This window comes from Rhinichthys klamathensis, unplaced genomic scaffold (genome assembly GCF_029890125.1).
Source record: "Rhinichthys klamathensis goyatoka isolate OS25496 unplaced genomic scaffold, OSU_Roscu_1.1 h1tg000055l_1, whole genome shotgun sequence".
Taxonomy (NCBI): Eukaryota; Metazoa; Chordata; class Actinopteri; order Cypriniformes; family Leuciscidae; genus Rhinichthys; species Rhinichthys klamathensis.
Genome location: NW_026606600.1, coordinates 5,582,202 through 5,602,803, shown reverse-complemented (window position 1 = coordinate 5,602,803; position 20,602 = coordinate 5,582,202). Strand labels below are relative to the sequence as shown.

Sequence of the window (20,602 nt, the reverse complement as noted above, 5' to 3'; positions counted from 1 at the left end):
TGAGTTAATGTATGACTCATGAAGAACTAAACCATTAATTAATTATTTCTGCATCAGCAACTAATAAAGAGTCTATATGATTAATAGATTAAGTAATACATGAATTGCTATTAATTCAATGTGTCATTGTGTATTAATTCCTTAATAACATATTTTATTAACTAATAGTGTAAATTAATGTGTTAATTACCACAATTAGTCAAAGCTATGCACTTCAACTTCCAGTTGTCTGCTTTAATTAATCATTAGCTAATGATTTGCAAAGGTATCATTATGTTATGACTTTACTTGTTGAGGCACATCGTTATTAACTAGTCATTTAGTAATTGTAGTAATTTACACATGAATTTGCACTAACAATGAAGTAATTAATCATGTATTAATGCATATTAGTGTACCTGTATTATCTGGAAGTTGAAATACAAGGCTTTGGCTCATTCTGGAAATAACATATTAATTAGCACTATTAGTTAAAAAAATGAGTTATTAGGGAATTAATTCACAATTACATGTTTAATTAATAACAATTCATGTATGAACTAATACATTAACCATACAGACTCTTAAGTAGTTCCTAATGTGGTAATCATTAATGAATAGCTTAGATAATCATTAGTTACACATTAATTCAGTATTATCTGTGCAATAATTAAGCATGAATTAATGCTTATTAGTGCACCCGTATTGTAAAGTGTTACCAAAAAAACTTTTGAAGTCCGATATTAAGTTATGGTAATTGAGAACTTGACAACTAAAATTGAGATTGAGAAATGTGAAACGTTATTGAGAACTAGAATAATTACCATTATGTAAGAACAAATAAGCAGAAGCAGTAGGCTACTGAATTAACAGTTGCTAAATGTAAAATATGTTGAAAGGCATCTGATTAAACAAACATCTTGAAAAGTTGACCATGAAAGAACTAGAAGCTGATGTTTTGCTTTCAAAAGATAAGTTTGTTATGGGCGGTAATGAAACAGTTCGCTTATCTAAAATCTGATGTGTGCTGTGCCTGAAACTGCCAGTGCGACAGAGACTCAATCTGAGTGGAAATTTGTAATGTCTAAATTCCCTGAGGTGGGCAAAAGACAAATATAAATAATATGTTTATTTGAAACCGTATGTAATTTCTGGCAAAGATGCCTTAAGCTGGGATAGAGTTAAAAGATGGTAGATAAAAGTTTGATGTTAGAAGTATATGAGAGAGCAGTGTACCATCCAATAGAGTCTCAGAGTCTCTCTCATTCAATGAGTCAGCTAAAAGCTGTTATCTGAGCCTGTGTCATTAGCTATTTATAGTAAAGCACAGTGTTTCAGTTGAAGAATCATAGACACAGAGATGTTAAAAGAAACCATTTAGAGAGCAATTTGTTTTAAAAATAAAACTGAATGACTTTAAAGAAGTCTTTAAAATAATAAATGCAGATCTTAAACGATAGAAGACATTTTATTTTATTTTAGGACCAGTAACTTCTTTGTCTCATTTAGTCTCCACCATTCAGGACCGATGGCTACGGCTACAGATGAAGTACACTGAATGTACGGTTGTGATCTAAATCCACTGAGTAGCTAGGTTGCTGCTTTTAAGATGGTTAATGGATTTAAGTGATTAAATACTGTTGTTATTAATCTGTCTCCCTGTGTTACAACTATTAGGCAGTCCGAATGGCCCTGGTGACTCTTGAACGTGCCTTTCCTAAGCTCCAGAAAACAGCTGAGTTCTGTTGAAGAGAACTGATTGTGTGATTGGAAAGAGCGGTCACCAGTGGGCACGAGTGACCATCTCTATGACGGGTAAGACCTTCTTTGGCCAGACAGGGGGCAACCTAAGCCAGAGTGGATCACGTAAAGTCATTGGGCATCTCCTGAATGGAGGTGTGTTATGTGAGACAGGTATGAGGGTTGAGCAGGAGCTGTGAGGCCAGCAGCGTCCTTATGCCGTTAAGGGGAGATGACGCGGTGACGAGTTACGGCATGTCTCCCCAATAAAGCAAAGCTCCTCTATTTACCACTCGCCAGAAGAAACCGCATTAGTTGTATGGCTTGTTTTTATTGTGACAAGCGTCTGCAAATATGCCAGGGGAAAACACCCTGATGGAGATTATTGATAAAGGGCTAACAGGAGCGGGCTTTCAAGAGCCAACTGAGGCCATGAAGTGATTCCCATTAGTTGTTGTGGAGACAGTAGCAAAACTTTTTATGTACTGGTTGCCTTATGGGCAAGGAAAATCATAGTGTTGATTTTGAAATAATAGGTCTATGACATAGTTTTAACTCTTGAAGGTCGTTAGACATGGTGGTGGCTAAAGATGAAGACAGCTTTTGATTTAAGGAAAGTCTGGATGACAAAGGTGAATGGTCAAAGGTTATTGTAATGAATACAAATTTTGTCTAAGTTACAGCCTTAGGAGGCTGGTGGAAAGATTATTTGTTTATAGTGAGAGAGACTGCCTGAGTTGGAGGAAGGGATGGTAACTGTGTCTGTCTTTCTGTTATCGGCCTGCTAGAGCAAGCTGAAGCAAAATAATGATAAGGAAACAAAACAACCCAGCTGACCTTGTTAAATTCAAATGAATAATGAACAGACGTGCTTTGAAAGTGGTTAAGATACCATGTAAAATTAGGTAGAAGCTACAGGAAAATGGAAAGGTTAAAATCTTATTTAAAATTTAAATCTTTAAGCAATAATATAAAGAAAAGTGAACATTGAGAATGAGCAGTTAACATATGTGTGTCTAGTATGAGTGTGTGTGATGGTGACAGCACTTTATGTCTTGTATGTATTAGTTTGGGGCACTAATATTCCGCCTGAATGGTGTGTATATTGCGTCATTAACCTCTGGAATGAGTTTATCATTACAGATGGGTTAAGGCAAATGACAAATTTTAAAGAAGCTGATAATTCTGATGAAAAGACAATACAGAACATGGGACAAGCTTTAAGTTGATTGGCCATCAAGCTCTGTCTGGTAGTAATACTTTTGTCATACATAATGTAGATTTGAAGATCAGTTTAAGTAAATTGGAATTGTGTAGTTGTAGATCACCATCTGGCATGGGCTGAGATAAATGAAAATGTTGTAGATTTGAGGGAAACAACAAAGTGACATATTGGCTAAGTCAACATGAAATTATCAAGAGAGCCCCTCACATTTATGATTATTGTGAACAAAGGGGGAAAAATTGATGACTTTGGAAATGTTTGTAGATGACTGACTTGAGAGACCAAACAACAGGCCTGAAAAGCAAGATTCGCTGTGAGACTGAGGGCTGTTGCTTTTCAAATACTTCGATAAGAAGATGAGATTGTGGCTTTAAGTGAAGAATGTAATATTTTTGTTTCAGAGGCAGAGAAAGATGTCTGGAGGAAATTTGTCTGAAGGACAACGTTTGGGTTAGGGTTGATGGCAAACTTTATAAAAAACACTATGTTAAATGTTATGTTAAATTGATGCTCGAGTTGTGTCGTGGATCAAGAGGGAGATGGTATAACAATTGCCAAATATGGTTTCAACAGGAAACGCCAGGGCATCGAAGGCCACGGGAGAACAGTAGACAAAAGAAACTACGTACTTTACTATCTGACAATAACTTCGAAATTTGTTTCTCTTTACAGAGAGCATGCAGGATTGGGAGACAGGGCAAAATGTGCCCAATAAAATGATGGCTATGGATGAATTTGGCTAACTATCCTGGCCTGGGTTATTATTGTAGCAGAAAGGTGCTACACCTGCGCAGCGCATAACTTAAAATTTTCCTTTTACAGAATGTCAGGATGGATTGGATCAAACAGAACTAATTCTGTTCCAAATGTATAAATATTGTGTGGACATGAGGACAGGGGTTGAGTGTTTTTCAGGGTAAAAGGACCCCGAGTGCTATTAAGTGAGCAAGAAATTATCCGGAGATAATGTTTCAGGTTGTTGATTCCACAGGTCACACCAAAGGGGACGAGCGGCTGTCAAGCGGCCACTAACAAAATACTTAAGGTCTCCATTCACAGGTGACAGTTCACTCCAGTGGGGGTGCGGTCGTGATATAAGGGAAAACCTTATAAGGATCAGAAAATGGTTGGAGAATGTGACACCTGGGTCCAAGCCTCTCACCTACACCAACAGGCCACAACCATCCCATAGTCCATGGGGCGAACGAGATGATCAACACGCCTGGAGGAGGATGTGAACCAACTAAGGGTTTAAGAATGTGGTTTTGTGATTATTTTGAGGATTTTATTTGATTAAATCAAAATAGGGCTTAGTATTGATATACAGTAGATCAAAAGATTTGATTGGTTACTTATTCATTAGGAAATATTTAAGGAAAATGTCTTTGGGAAGAGAAGATCTATTAATTAATGTAAATTATAGGGATAATTGTTGAAGCTTGTTAACCCCCTGGGGTCGGCTATCGCGCCGGCGCGATTGTCTCGCTTTTTTTCTTATCAGTGCAAAAGAGACTCAAAATACTCGGTTGATTTTGATCTTACATATAAGTGTGATACATCATTAGATCCTGTTAAGTTTCTTTTTTTTTGTGGATACTCACAATAAAAACAAAGTGTTGTGCTTTTCACCAAATAAAGAAAAACAAACATGATGCGAGTTCTGCGTTCTCTCTGTCAGTGAAGTCCATTCTGAAACGCGTCCTAAGATTAACTGTAACTCCGCGATTACTTGTCACACAGGCACGAGAGATTTTTCTTTATGAAGCTTGAATTCTCTTCTTTTAAATGAAGTAATTTATATAAAAAACAAATTTTCTCAGTTTATGCAATCTGTATGAAAAGAGAGTGCTGTCAGTATTTTTTTTCCCAGCTCATTACACTTCATTACGCGTTAATCTGACACGCCCACGGAGGACGCACGCTATTCAAACGCAAATGTCGAGGCAAGCCATGACAATGCCCACATCAGCCGTTCCACCGCGGCGGTAAAATGTGTGGTGTATTTGCTGCCTTTTACCACTAAGAGGCGCTACAATCATAGACTCTGAAAAGTGTTCGTTTATTCCGGTTTATTTTCTAATGCGTAATCTGCTGCCGCACCGCAGCTGATTCAGAGCGATTGAAAGCTGGTAGCAGATGAATTCAACAAGTGAAACGTAGTTAAAATAATTCATAATCACAATACTGAAATTAGGCTACTGAAATGTAATTGAATAAATAATGAAAACATTTCAACATAAAACGTTGCAATAAAAACATTTAGGCTACATCAATGAGGCTTTACAAAAGCATAAGACGTTTACTTTAACAGCGTACAGAAGGTAGCTCAGTGATCAACGCAGCAACACGAGCTTCGAGGAGCTTCAATCGAGCCGAGATCGAATCTCAGTGTAGCATACATGTTGTTAACCGATGTTGTCCTACAGCGTTTATATTTTACCACCTTGATGCTTAAATAAGTAACTGTTTATAACTGTTTACTTATTTAAAGTCAAGAGTTTTGTTTAATTATCATTACAACATATTTGCTACATTCCTGTAGAACCGCAGCCGCTGCACAAACGACAAAAACTGATGAAGGAAGATTGTCAGCCGATTGCATCAGAAAACGAAAATGAAGAAGCTCGTCTTTAGTCTGCTAAATTATTGTGTTATGTAAAAGAACACTAAAATTACTTAAAGGAACACTCCCCCAGAGTTAGATAAGTCCATACATACCTTTTTCTTCTCCGTGCGTGCTATAAGTCTGTTTGACGCACCCACCGCTAGCCTAGCTTAGCACAAAGACTGGATGTAAATGGTTGCAGCTAGCATACTAATCCAAATAAGTGACAAAATAGCGCAAACATTTTCCTATTTACATGTTGTGATTTGTATAGTCACAGAGTGTACAAAAAACTACGTCACATGAGACACAGACATATTTTAACAGTATAAATACTGGGAACTATATTCTCTGAAGGCGAAGCACTGCTACTTGGGCGGAGTAATAACCGCAGCACCTGAGACGCGCCGTGGTGAGGAGCAGAGAGTTCGTTCAGAGTTTGGGTGCGGTGCGTCTCAGGTGCTGCGGTTATCACTCCGCCCAAGTAGCAGTGCTTCGCCTTCAGAGAATATAGTTCCCAGTATTTATACTGTTAAAATATGTCTGTGTCTCATGTGACGTAGTTTTTTGTACACTCTGTGACTATACAAATCACAACATGTAAATAGGAAAATGTTTGCGTTATTTTGTCACTTATTTGGATTAGTATGCTAGCTGCAACCATTTACATCCAGTCTTTGTGCTAAGCTAGGCTAGCGGTGGGTGCGTCAAACAGACTTATAGCACGCACGGAGATGAAAAAGGTATGTATGGACTTATCTAACTCTGGGGGATAAGGTGAATAGGCTAAAGTCCCAAAAAGTCGGAGTGTTCCTTTAAGTTTGAAACCAAGTTCGAACATTTCAAGGTTTAAATAAAGGGTCGGGACAGTTTTTTTAAATTTAAAACAGGGTTGCATCGGGTTTAGAGTTTATTTCTTTTGCGATGCAAAATAAGAAACACTAGGCTAATCTTATTCTTGCGACATTTTAAATTTGTTTTGCCAAAGAAATTACAGCTAAATTAAACAATTAAAACAGTACAAAACGAAAATTGTCCAAAGAAACATAATTAAATTAAAAACATGCGTTTCTCTTTGCCTCTCTCGCGCTGGATCTCTTTTTAAGTTTATTTAGTCTCCCTCGCTGCGCGCGCCGGGTCTCTCTCGAAATTAAACATTTCAGGGTAAAAACACATCATACAGCTGATAATACTGTATATGTCGCTGCGTGTCAGCCATACAAATCACGAAAAAATTATTTAGCCTTTAATTGTTGCTTCAAAGACACAGCATGCCTTGTTGAATTCACCTTACAATAACTTCAATTGAAATTTTGTGTGAAAAAAACTTTAAATAGGCTACAATAAATAAACTACAATATTTATAATTTAATAAGATATGGGGCCTACATTTAGACACAGATTTATCCTTACAATAATTTTGCCTGCTCATCAGGCTGGCTATCCGACACTCTCCATATGAAAGAGGAACATTAACACCTTTGTCCAGCAACTGTCCCTCCGACCCCCCCAGAGGCTATCGGAGTCTGAGGCTGACTTAACACAAAGAGAAGTCGCAATTCACACTTAAATCGCTATTCTAGACAGTGTTGATAATGAAGGAATTAAATGATTTAAGTTACATGTAGCCTAGTGATATTTCTGTCATAAAAGTTTATTACTAAATATTTAATTATTTCAATAATTGATGAAATAAAACTGGTTTGGGCCAGCTTTTTCCAAGCAAAACTAAATATAATCTGAAAAAACGCATGTTAATTTGTTGTCATGAACAAAATGTTCAACTCAATATTAAAGTCTACAGGGATCTTTGGATCCTTACAACCAGGCATGCAATTTGTGAATTAAGTTTTTATTTTATTTTGTATTATTCAAATAAATATCGAAACACGGTGCTTCGTGGTAATGCTGCTAAATTAAATAACATTTATAGAATAATTATGAACTTAAATGAAACAATATCGCAACATTTCGACAAATACATTATTTGATCTGTTTTTACATTTTAATTCAGGGCGATTTAGCCTACATTTAATTAGAGCGAGATTTTCACCCTTGTCTTGTCATTTTCTCATTGGGAAGCGCTTACATAGGCTACATGTTTGAGTAGATCCTCTGTACCTCTCGGTTTCATATGGATTAGCCTACATAATCAGATAACATTTATTAGCCTAAATATTTAGACATTTAAAGGCTTTAGACATAGCCGATTTCTTATCGTGACTGAGCTGAAGTGGCTTTCGGTTCATTTTTGTGACGCGCAGTTCCCGGAGGCAGAGACGACAGATATACTGTTTTTGTCGTTAGCCTAATATGAATACAAGTTTACAGTTTTGAACGATGTAAGCTACTCTACTCTTATCTGTATGACCAAAAAATTACGGAGTCGCCTATTAAGTTATTTTAGCTGTAATAATGAGAAAAATAAATTAATCTAAATGAACGCGCCGCCGTGTTTGTCGAACACTAACTCACCATGCCAGAATAAAACCCGACTTAAGAAAAATGCATAGGGCCACTCGGCGTGGTGTGCCAAAACACTTAATTATAAACTTCAATATTTCATTCAAAATAATCTCAACACGCTTTGTGAAATTTTGAAAAGCCGTGCATGCATTCAGGCCACTGGAACTAATGAACAACTGAAACGCTGGTTTTGATTTTATTGTTTGTCGTTTAAACGTGCCTGTTGCATATCTCTATTTTATATATTTGATATTGGTGAAGTAGCCTATAGCATTGATTAGCTGTGGAGGGAGGGGTGTGGGGATTAAAATAATTCAGCAGAAGTAGGGATGTTTAGACCAGAAGGAAATCCCAGTCCCCCCTGGCAAATCACACTTTACTTAAAACCATGTTTTTAAAAACTCTAGGTTGTAGGGAACAGACCTCTCTGCCATGCGCGCGCACGGTTTGGAGCACAATATCTGTCTCGCATGCACGCTCGCTCTAGATAGATTACGGGATATTTTAACTAATTTGCGGTATAACTAGTCGATCACGAGTGGCTCAACAGGTAGATCTATAGATAAACTATATCTTTTAGGAATTTGACCGACCGGGTTGACACTTCAGCGTGAGAAATCGGGGGTGTGGCGTGAGAGCGTGAGATTTGGGTCAATTGCGTGAGTCTCACGCTCAATGCGTGAGAGTTGGCAGCCCTGAAAAAAAAAAAATAGTATATATATATATATAGGCTATATATAATTTATTTTTTACAGAACTGCTTTTGAAATTACGATTGGTAGCCTCCCAGATAGCAAACAGTCATTGAAACTATGTTAAATCAACATTTCGTTGTCAACGTTAAGTCATTGAATCAACATCGAGCTCTGATGTTGATTCTACATCATTTTGCACCCTGTTTTAATATTGAAACAACATTGAAATCCTGTCCATAGATCAACGGAATTTCAATGGTATTTCAATTATCAGGAATATTGAAACAATGTTGAAATTTCAACTGAACTAAGGATCAACGTGATTTCAATGGAATTTCAATCGTTTTTAAATGTTAATTTTAAATGCCATAAATTAAATAACCTGCTTTATCTACAGCCAGGTTGTTAAAAAGTAATGAAACATTTCAAATCTTGTATTAACACTGAACACACCACACAAACAAATTCATTTTTATCAGCCTTTTTATTTAATTATTTGTACTCTTTATTTACACTTCAATGTCCTCTGACGCCTGAATATTGTGTCGTCCAGTCCCTCCTGCCCGGTCTGGCACATGTGAATTGGGTGACGGTGGCTGTCCCCATCTGAGTAAGAGCACCTAAAACAGAAAATAAAATCACAATACAATAAAATTGCATTTAGGCCTAAGTTAAACAGGAGATTATATGTATTTGTATTGGTACATTCGTGCCGCGAGATGAAGTATGTAACGTGGGGCTAAGCCCTCCCCCCTTGACGCCAGGCCTGGTTGTCAGGCGCTATAACAGTGCGTGCAAAAATCGTGATATCGCATAAACACTAGTACATTCATATTTTGGATTTGGATTTGTATTACGACGAGATGGTCTAATCGGCATTCCCAGTTACAACTCGAGACAGTTCTGCATTGGAAAAAGTAAAGTACCGGTAAGTCATGTCTTCTGTGTAATTCTGGCCCGCCGCGGTCACTTCTGAGGGTAGCGCTAGGTGGAGCACTGCTAGCGTTGGTTCCGCCGGTGTTCTCCGGCGGTCAGAAGAAATAGTGCTGTGTTAATAGATTTCACGACACAAGCAATAGGCTACAGACATGTATTTTGAGCTAAATATCACAAAAATAGACTGGACTCGGAGGTTTTGCTAATTTTATAACCTAGAAGAGAACTATAAGTAGGCCTAGCCTACTTTTGGCAGATTTTTACACAGTGGTAAAACAAAAATCTATTTCAGTGACGGCAGCACTGCGTCGGTTACTAACGTTACTACCATCATGTTAACGATCAGCCTAACAGTATTTAGTAAAATTCATATCAAACATTAAGCAAGCTTACCTTTACGCTTGTGCCAGGTCCAGAAATGAGCTGTGTCCGGTGCAGTAACGTTGGTATAACACCCGTTGATCTCCCGGTCAACTAAAAATCTATTGATTTTCAATCATATTTCCCGGTCAACTATATATCGATGCATTTTCAATCATATGTCCCCCTCAACTATATGTCGATGACTTTTCAACAACAGCATCGTTTCCCGGTCAACTATAAATCAATGACTTTTCAACACATTCAGCGATCGCCCGGTAAACCAAATATCAATGCTTAATCAACCATAAAGATAGATCAATGTTGTTCCAATATCGTTGCCATCAACATTAATAACATCAGGTTTTCATCGACAGGGTAATGGTGATTCAACATTAATTTTGCATTGAAATTTCGATATCAACCATAATGATGATTCAGATGGAAAAACAATGTTTATTCAATGTTGGCTTGCTGTCTGGGCTATTATTATACAGATGCAAAGTCGTTCTGTTGGATACTATTTTGTTCCTTAGTGTAAAATGGAAATGCATGATAATTGTATTTTATAAATATAAGCAAAAAAACTGTATGGTGTTACAGAGTTTTAGAGCTAGACAAATCTAAATAAATATAAAACTTACAACAGACCATGTTTGTGCGGGATTTGAACCCGTGTCATCTTGATGATGAACCGTAAGTTCTACCGCTCGGCTATGAATTTTCTCACTGAGAGATACCCAAACGTCTGTTTCTGACATGAGCGAGAAAACGTTTTGTCTTTAGCCTGTGAGTGTAGGCCTAATATACTTTAGCCTTTTACAGTTTTAAAAGATTATATCTTATCTGTATGACCAACAATTACGGAGTAGGCTATAAATGTTTGTTGTAGGCTTATTTGGAAATTACCATAACTTGTAGTATTTCATCCTTAGGCTACAGACATTAGCCCCACTTACGTTTTGCTAAATGTCCCTTTGCGCCACCTGGCGGTCATTTCGCAAACGACTTTGAAATGCGACTGGTTTATTTTTACCGCGGTGGATGGCTAAAAATGGTATGTGGATGGCTAAAAGGTGTGACTAAAAATGTGCTTTTGGCTTTCATTTATATTTTGATTGTTTGTATATATATATATATATATATATATATATATATATATATATATATATATATATATACACTACCGTTCAAAAGTTTGGGGTCAGTACGATTTTAAATACTTTTAAAAGAATTCTCTTCTGCTAACAAACAAAAATCAGTTATAGTATTAAATATTATTCCAGTGTAAATCAGCTGTTTTCTGTGTGAATATATAGTAAAGTGTAATTTATTCCTGTGATCAAAGCTGAATTTTCAGCATCACCAGTGTCAGTGTCTTCAGTGTCAAATGATCCTTCACAAATCAGTATAATATGAGGATTTGATGCTCAAGAAACATTTATTATTATTATCAATGTTGAAACAGTTGTTGGTCTGTCAGTTGTACAGTTTTTTTTTGTTTTTTTTTAGGATTCTTTGATGAATAGGAAGTTCAAAAGACTTTTGTAACATTATAAATGTCTTTACTGTCACTTTCGATCAAATTAATTATTCCTTGATAAATAAAAGTATTGATTTCTTTCCTCCAAAAAATAAAAATAAAATTCTCACTGACCCCAAACTTTTGAACGGTAGTGTATATGTCTGTGTGTGTGTGTGTGTGTGTGTGTGTGTGTGTGTATAAATATTTATTTATTTATATATATATTGTCCTTGCATTCTTTCTTGTGTGACACCCCTGAATGAAAGGCTCATTAGTATGCAGTCTGCTCAGGTGAGAACTGCCTAATTATTCATGAGGGGGTTGGGCCGTTCCGCCCATCCACATATTGCCTTTGCAAACAAAAAAATGTTTTTCACAATTTAAAACAATCTATTGTTTTATGTGAATGATTTGGCAGAATGATTTTCAGATCAATTTGAAGCAAAAACTCTAGGCGACAACATCCACTAGTCAAAAGTCTTGTGGACAGATATTTAGTATGTTATTTGTGGCCTTATATTAGAAACTTTATTTTTTAGTTTTTTCAATAACCACGCATAAACAATATTCTCTCAAAAATACAAACATGTACATACATGTTGCTCACATATTATGGTAGCCCTGTGTGTGCTATATAGAGTGTACTTTCACCTGTGCCATTAATATGTTTATAAGCAACTGAAAAAAGCAGAAATGTCAGAGCATGCCAAAACATCTCAAGGACCCCGAAAACACCTCAGACCCCAGAGGGTTAAGTAGAACCACAGCATGTTTGAATTAAAAGTTAAAGGTAAAAGAACACGGAACGTCCGTGGGGCGAACGAGATGATCAACACAACTGATGGTTTAAGTTTAACAGAAGAATCTGTTTTTGTGATGATTTTGTTTGATTGAATCAAACTAGGTATTGATTTGATTGTAAATGTAGAAAATATATTGATTGTGTCCGTAATGGAAATATTAGAGTTAATATTGAACAACTGCATTGGTTAGAAGAATGGATAAAATTATAAGACTTCTCTGGTTAGATTTTGTTAAATATGGCATTAAATAGAGCTTACTAAATTGAATTAGAAGTGAACAAAATATGGTTAGGAAAACCAAGGTGAAATATGGAGATGGGCGTAGATTAATGGAAAAGGCTTAATGATAGGAGTTAGGATTGTTATTCTAATAATTTTGTTATTCATGGGGGAATACGATTACAGTGACAGGTGAAACATGTTGTCTGTTCAATTGGTGAAAATGACAGTCTATCCCAAGGATGAACAAAATTATGTGACGATACAGGTAGCGGGAGCTACAGTGAGATATGTGTTAAATGTATGTTCTGTTTGTTTTTCTTCTATTTGTTTATTTTCTGAGAAAGATTAAGGGCAAAAGATTTAAAGAAGGTTACAAGCAGCGGTCATCCGTGTTACGAGATGGCGTACAAGGACTGGGGTTGAAACTGAGGGATTTTTTATTATACTTTTTCTGTTGGTTTCCTTATTGTGTTATAACTATTTACTCCTTACTGGTGTGACTGAGGGTCTGTTTACAGGAGCGCAGGAACAGTGATTTCTCGTTTAGCCCGGCCCAGTAAAAATGTTTACTTGCTTGCTAAAATATTACGGGGCCTTTCCCCCACAAAAACAGCCTTATGCTTCTTCATTCTAAACTTTTCTTCACAGGTTCAAGGAGAGTGATCATTTATGGAAAAATCAGAGATGAAGAGTATAAGTGTGATGATATGATTTAAAATTTGTTTTATTGTTTATTATTGTGATTATGGGTAATCAGAATGATAAAAAGTGAGGAGTTGTGGTGGCAATTTTAATGATATTCATTGATCTTTAGTAAAATATAGATGATTCAAAGAATGTCACATGTGTGTCTCTCACTTGTAGTGAGAGAAGATTCTGTTTATGTACCTGGGGAGGCAGAAGGGGGAGACACTCCAGAGAACAGACGAACAAGGACCTCTGACCTAGATGTCAGAAGGCCATTTGGTGCAGGGGAGCTTAGTGGGCCAACTAGTGACGTCTATGGAAAACTACTGGGAGGAAGGCTCTGGGGGGAAGAAGGCCTTGAAACTAAGATAAAAGCTAGTTCAGTCTGTCTGGGGGTGTGTCACTCTTCTGCACAGGGTAACAACTGTGTATTAGACTGCTCCTATTCTTGCAAGAATAAATACTTCTATTTTATATAATTTGACTCTGAGTGTCTCTTACGCAGTGATGTTTGTTTGAGATGAATTTTTGCCACAACAGCACTTTGTGCTGAGAGGAGCTTAATAGGCCGAGACTGCTCCCAGCAGTCTCAGGAACATTAGAGTGGTGAGGAAGAAACCTCTGGAACGCCGCTGAATGGTTTATTACTTAGTTTTCTTGAAAGCGGAGCGTCCAGAAGAACAGACATAATTATATCTTAATTTCCCTTTATCTTTATATCAGAAAAAACTTATATATATATACATATATATCACTCTGCGGCCACCAGCAGGAAACAACCGAACTGGCAGCGCTGCGACCCTCCTCAGAGAGTCGCCCCTCACATTCATCCATGTCCTTATATACTTTACCCACCAGCGCTGCCTAATAAAAATTTATTCATTATTTAAGATGGCTGGTGGGTAACGTCGGGGTTAATAACGATGACGCCGACTCGGGAGAGAGAAAGCTCGCAAGCGTCTCTTTAACCCGAGGCACTGTCATACTATGATACTTAATACCCAAACATTACTATTTAGACATCTGGGGATTAAACACATAAAATACAAACCGGTTTATTCCACGATCTCGACACCTCAGTGTGGAGATAGGGAAAAAACCGCAGTCCCCGACGAGGAGGCTGAGATACAGAGTTTTCCTGTTTTAAGATAGTTCATCTAACAAACTCTTCTTTATTTTCAATCTCATAATGTTCAGCTGGCCAGTAAATATTTAACTGGCAACAGCACTAGATAAAACCTCCTTTTTTTAAAAAGCTCCTCTTTATTCAGCAGAGTTATGAGCTGACTTATTTATTCATTGAAAACTCAAACATCTGCCTTTTTCTAAAGATTTGTATTTGTTTTGTTCTCTTTCTTTTTAAACAAAACACTAACGATACCAATTCCTCGGAACTGGAAATCGCAGCACACTAGATCTGGCATGTGAAAGCTGAGAAAGGGCGGAGCCCGTCCCAACCCCCGCTGTCAGATCCGTTTGCGAACCCCGAAATGCGAGCCGTCTCCGTGCCTCGGCAACAGAGAGACCCGCGCGGGGAACGCGAACCGAACCGTCCTCCTCGAAGAACGCCCGGCGGGAGCGGAGCGTCCTCACGGACAGCTTCTCGCAATGCTCACAGTCAGCTCCCTCGAGAACTGACTGTTGGCATGCTCCACTCCCAAACAGCAACAAAAAGCTGATGTGTGTCCCCACCCGTGATGTAATGAGGGCAGGGAACAACACAACGTCTATAATCTTGCTTGCTCGCCATAATGATAGATAGTGATATATATTGGGCTTGACAAATAGACAAGGACAGAATCACAGAGAGCGCTTGCTGAAGACAACAGAAGCTGTCGCGGTCTGTTTTCAGGGGTGCTTTATAGTTTCCTGGTCTATGACGTCACCTATGACGTATCGGGCTTCCATTGGACTGATTTTACACGTGCTTCATGACGCAATCACGCAGAGCGTTCCCACCGCGTCTCAAACGCAGCTCGAGTTCCCTTGAAAGGGAACAGAATGTTTTCTTTTGTGTTTCATATAAAACAGAACATCAATGACTCAGTGACAGAATTTCATTTTTGGGTGAATTATTCTTTTAAGAATTGTAGTAGCAATCATAATATTAGTCTATTTTTTCTAAGGCATGTTTATAAAAGCTACTTAAATCATTTAAAGCTGCAGTCCGCGGTTTTTCCTCTTTGTCGCCATCTCTGTTCGAAATCTGCAATTGCAGTCATTCGCGGAATTATCAACTTTACGTGAGTTGTACTTCGACACCGCACAGTGCGGATGCACACAATGTTTGAGGAGACTGTGAGGCTGTCAGTCACTGCGCCGGTGTGGATACTCTTACTGGCATTCAGAATCACAGAATATTCTTTTTGGAAGTATGACCAACATAATAATTTTCACCGGAAAATGACATCTGAACAAGTAAGTAACATCCACTTTTGTTCTGGTTCTGACATTGCAGTAAATCGCGCTGATTAAATCTAAACATCGCTTATCACGCAAAACCTTGCAAATTATACTTTGTTCTCAAATTGTTAATGTTAACAACGTCATCATTGCATGACTACATGTATTGTCCTTCAGATATGTATCCTTGTTTTCGCATGGGTCCGGTTGCTGTCTCTTTTTTTCTGTAGCCACTCCGAAGTCCAAACGAAGTCTTTTGCATTTTACAACGAGTGAATCTGTTGTCACTGGTGATTGTCGTTTGAACCTTTCTGGATCCGCCATCAAATTGATAAGTTTAATTATATCAAGTGCTGTGAGAAAAGGCTATAAATCTCCACTTCCAGCATCCTCACACGCAATGTAGCCTACTAGCCGAGACTCCTCCTTTATGTGTACAGATGTGACATAATGACGCAGAGCGCAAAGACATGCTCGAATCTCCCGCGGAAATCCACAAGAAGTACCACTGGAATTAAAAACATTATTACAAGCTTACCGTTTTGAATCGAGCTATGGCAAGCAGATAGTGTTGAACACTGGCTGGTTATGTATTTTCTCAAATATGTATTTTGGATCATTTTTAACTCAAAAAAAGCTACGGACTGCAGCTTTAAGTAATACATTTAACTAAGGCCTACTCTGCTTAGTCTAAGCCCTGTCCGTGAAACCAGGCTTTTGCCTGCTAATCTTAGTTTTGTTGTTTGTCATTTTATGTTTATGCCCCAAGCTCAAAGGTCTCAAAGGCAGCCCAGCAAGCAAGTATTGTGTTATAAAGTTTTTTGGCGTATAGGCCCCATCCGTAGCTCGCAATCCGAGGGTAACGGAATCTGCATTTCCTGCCTGAAGACGAAGGCAGGGGCGCAGCCGATCCCCTGGGAGGTATGGGGAGGGACCATCCTGATGGTGGGGAGGATGGAGGTGAATGTTGGCGTCAGCATCTGCGAACTCAGACATGTGTAAGTTCTGATCTTTTTCTACAAGTATTAGAACACGATTGGTAAGATGTGAAGGTAATAAGTGACGTAACAATTGAGTCTTCCTGGCAGAACTTACGCTAAAGCTTTCATTTATCACTACCTTTAACTGTTGTACTGCCATCTACAGTACTGTGCAAAAGTATTAGGCACATTAGTATTTTCACATAAAAAAAAAACAATGTTTTTAAGCCAGTTATTTATATATTTTGCTGTAGTGTCAGATATAAATATTAGTATTATAATACATACATCCAAATATGAACAAGGAGTCAACATGACAAAAGTTGATATTCTCCACACAGAGATCTTATCTCACCATTCTTGAGTCTGTCTGTGATCTCAAAACTGAGACAGACTAAATCCAGAAGAACTGCGGCAATGTTTCCAAGACACTTGAAGAAACCTCCCTGCAAAGCTACCTGAAAAACTATGTGCAAGTGTACCTAAAGGCTGTTTTAAACACAAAGGGTGGTCACACCAAGTGTTGATATGATAAGTTTATTGATAAATAAAATCTATTTATGACATTATTTTTGAAAGCATCATCAAGCAAGTGCGTAAAACTTTTCACAGTACTGTAGCTTTGAAGGAAGGTTTCTTCAAGCGTCTTGGTGACGTTGCTGCAGATCTGATTTAGTCTGTCTCAGTTTTTTTCTGTTTCTTCAAGTAACCACAGACAGACTCAATGATGGTGAGATCAGATCTCCATGTGGATCATACAGACTTTTGTCAGAGTCCTTGTGCATACAAAAAACTCACTGGATTATAACAATTAATGGCAAAATAAATGTTTGGAAATGTAAATTGATATTTCCTATAGCAAAGGATATAACTAGCTGGCTTAAACCCAATTTTTAGTGTAAAAATACTAACATGCCTACAACTTGCACAGTACTGTAGATGTCATGGTATGAAATATTAAATTAATATTTTACTTCTGTAAGTACAAAGAAATGCATGTTTATACAGAGAGGTTTGTTCACAGTCCCTCATACTGATCTGAAGATAACGGGGGATTATCTGTGTAATTACAAGAGGCACCAGATGAACTAGTGTACGGAACTGAGCACTAATGAATTAGATTGATTCAGCTGCTCTTATCTCTCAGATTTACATGCACACAAATAAATAAAACACATAAACAGAAACAACTGACAACTGAATTACAAATGAGTTGCTTTATCATAAATCACTTCCGTGATTCACCGTAGACCAACTGATATCTTGAGGCACTGACATCCATTTGCTGAAAATGTTCTCACTCATGAGTCATTCAGTAAGTCAGCTTCTATCTAAATCATGCACTTTATACAAGTGAAAATATCACCTCCAGTCTTTGAATGAAGTGCAAATAATTGTCATTAGTGTTACGCACCCTTAGACACAAAGTCTTTAAAGAGGCAACATTGAGGTCGTGATCAGAAGGTGGTGTAATTAAAATGGCAAGAGACGACACAACATAGTATTGTGAAAAAATAAAGTACGGTTTATTGTACTTGTGAAATGTTAATGCAAAAGATTAATAACAATAATAATACTACTAATAATGATAATAATACTTATTGTGGACACAAAGAAAAATAAACCAAAATATACAGATTGAGAGTTCAAAGTAAATAACCCAAGAGAATAAGGACATAAATAGTGAAGCCAAATGAAAGAAAAGAACAAAACAAACTCCGGTTATCTAATCCCAACCTCTTAACTAACTAATAACAAAAGAAAAGAAAAGACAGAATTCTTCAGCGCAAAGCGCCCTCTCTAACTGCTCTAACTAATAACAAAAACATACAAGGGTGGCGTTCACTTCCTTACCTGGGGTGTATTCCAGAAAGCAGGTTATGTGACATAACCGGGTATGTTTAAGAGTAAGTAAGCGGATAACCTCAACTTTCGGTTCCAAATACAGAGGTAACTTTCAGGGTATGTTAGTAGTCATAGCAACTCACTCTCTGAACTTAACCTGCTCCGGAGCAGGTTATGTTCCAGAGTTAGTTTGTTTCAGAGAGGTGACGGAGCATGGCGTGCCCCTTTGAAGACGATCCAGTGGATGTGGAAGCACAGATAATACGAAATCTTTTCCGCCGTGAGAGGGTGATACGACCACGTATCGATGTGTTTTCGTATCCAAATGAATATTTGCGGGAGCGTTACCGTTTTTCAAAAGAATCGTTAATTTATTTAACGAAGATTTTGAAACCATACATTGCAAACGTGACACATCGCGGATTAGCGCTTAACACGGAGCACATTTTGTGCATTGCCCTCCGCTTTTTTGCGACGGGGAGTTTTTTGTATACAGTAGGCGATGCAGAGCATGTGGGAAAGGCAACTGTGTGTAGGGCTGTTCGTAGAGTATGCATTGCACTCAAACGGTTCCTTCACACTTTTGTACAGTTCCCTGGCCATAAACCCCCGAGGGTCATTAAAGAGGAATTCCACAGAGTGGCGGGTTTGTCCGTTCTATGATATGACAGACCATTTACTTAATCTACCCATACTGTATACAGTCACAATCATTTAAAATGTTTCTAATTATATAACTTTCAATTTCAGGGTTCCCAAATGCGATTGGGTGCATTGATGGAACCCACATTCCCATTAAAGCTCCTTCAGTCAATGAAGGAGACTATGTTAATAGGAAGTCGATCCATAGCATCAATGTGCAGGTGACAATAGATTTTTTTGGGTGCTAAATGTTTGGGTGTTTAAACCATTAAATCACCCTCATTACTGGTCCCCACTAACTAGGTAATATGTGATGCAACCCACCTCATCACTAATGTTGAAGCCAAATGGCCAGGGTCTGTACATGATGCCAGAATGTTTAGGGAGTCATCATTGTGCCACAAATTTCAACAGGGTATGTTTTGCCTTACACAATGTTTTTTTTTTATTTTATGTTTTTTTATGCAATTATACTTTAACTACCTTTATAGGACACTTCAATGGTTACTTGCTGGGGGACAGAGGGTTGTCTGCCCTATATGATGACACCCTACCCTGAACCTGAGCCTGGACCACAGGCACAATTCAACCTGGCCCACAGCAGAACACGGGTCAAGGTGGAAATGACCATAGGCATCCTGAAGGCAAGGTTTCAGTGCCTGCGTGGGCTCAGGGTCAGCCCAGAAAGGTCATGTGACATCATAGCTGCTTGTGTTGTTCTTCACAACATTGCCACACTGAGAGGTGAGAGGGCCCCCCTTTCACTTGATGAAGATGGCCAAGAGGAACCCCCAGTGAACCCAGTAGAACAAAGAGATGGCAGGGTGGTACGAGACATGATTTGCCAAAATCACTTTAATTAAAACCAGTTAACAGTCAAGTGTTGTTCATTGTTTCTTTATTTCCTGTAACAAAAGACATTTGTATTTATTCCTTTAGATTTCATTCAACAACAAATGACAGATTAATGTTCACATGCTGTTTCCCACCTTAAGCTGGTGCTCCAGCAATTCAATTTCAAGTCTGGCCTTTTTTAGGTTAAGCATTTTCTCCTCCATTTGAAGCTGTATAAGGTCCATCTCCATGTCACTTTTTCTGATTTTCTTTTGAAGGTGGACCTTATACAGCTCTTTGGCAGGCAACTAGAAAGACAGAATAATTAAACATGACTGAACAAGTCTGTAATACAAACACAGACCAAATATTTAAATGAGGAAGGAGAACTGCAGAACATTTCTTACACTGCTAAGATTCTGTGTGGAGGTAGATGGACCCTCAGCTGTATTAAAATCTCCTGCCATATTCTGTAAAATGACAATGACAATTTATTTATTCTCTTATGTAAAAAAGGGGGAATGCATTCTATGCATCATACCTCTATGGGCCTCCCCACATTTTCTGTTTCTGTCACAGCAGAAGTGGTGTCTTCATCGTCATCCTACAGTGAAAATAAGGAAGGATGCTTGGTCTAGCTAGCAAACAGAAACCT

At 37.9% G+C, this 20,602-nt stretch overlaps 1 protein-coding gene across 1 annotated transcript; it reads left to right on the top strand.

Annotated features, from left to right (window-relative positions):
* Nucleotides 1-18,486: 18,486 nt before the first annotated feature.
* Nucleotides 18,487-19,993, top strand: LOC130083449 (putative nuclease HARBI1). The gene is made up of 4 exons (XM_056248476.1): nucleotides 18,487-19,117; nucleotides 19,222-19,334; nucleotides 19,417-19,537; nucleotides 19,609-19,993. The coding sequence occupies exons 1-4, from the start codon at nucleotides 18,685-18,687 to the stop codon at nucleotides 19,974-19,976; spliced, it is 1,035 nt and encodes a 344-aa protein (XP_056104451.1). The 5' UTR covers nucleotides 18,487-18,684; the 3' UTR covers nucleotides 19,977-19,993.
* The last annotated feature ends 609 nt before the right edge of the window (nucleotides 19,994-20,602 follow it).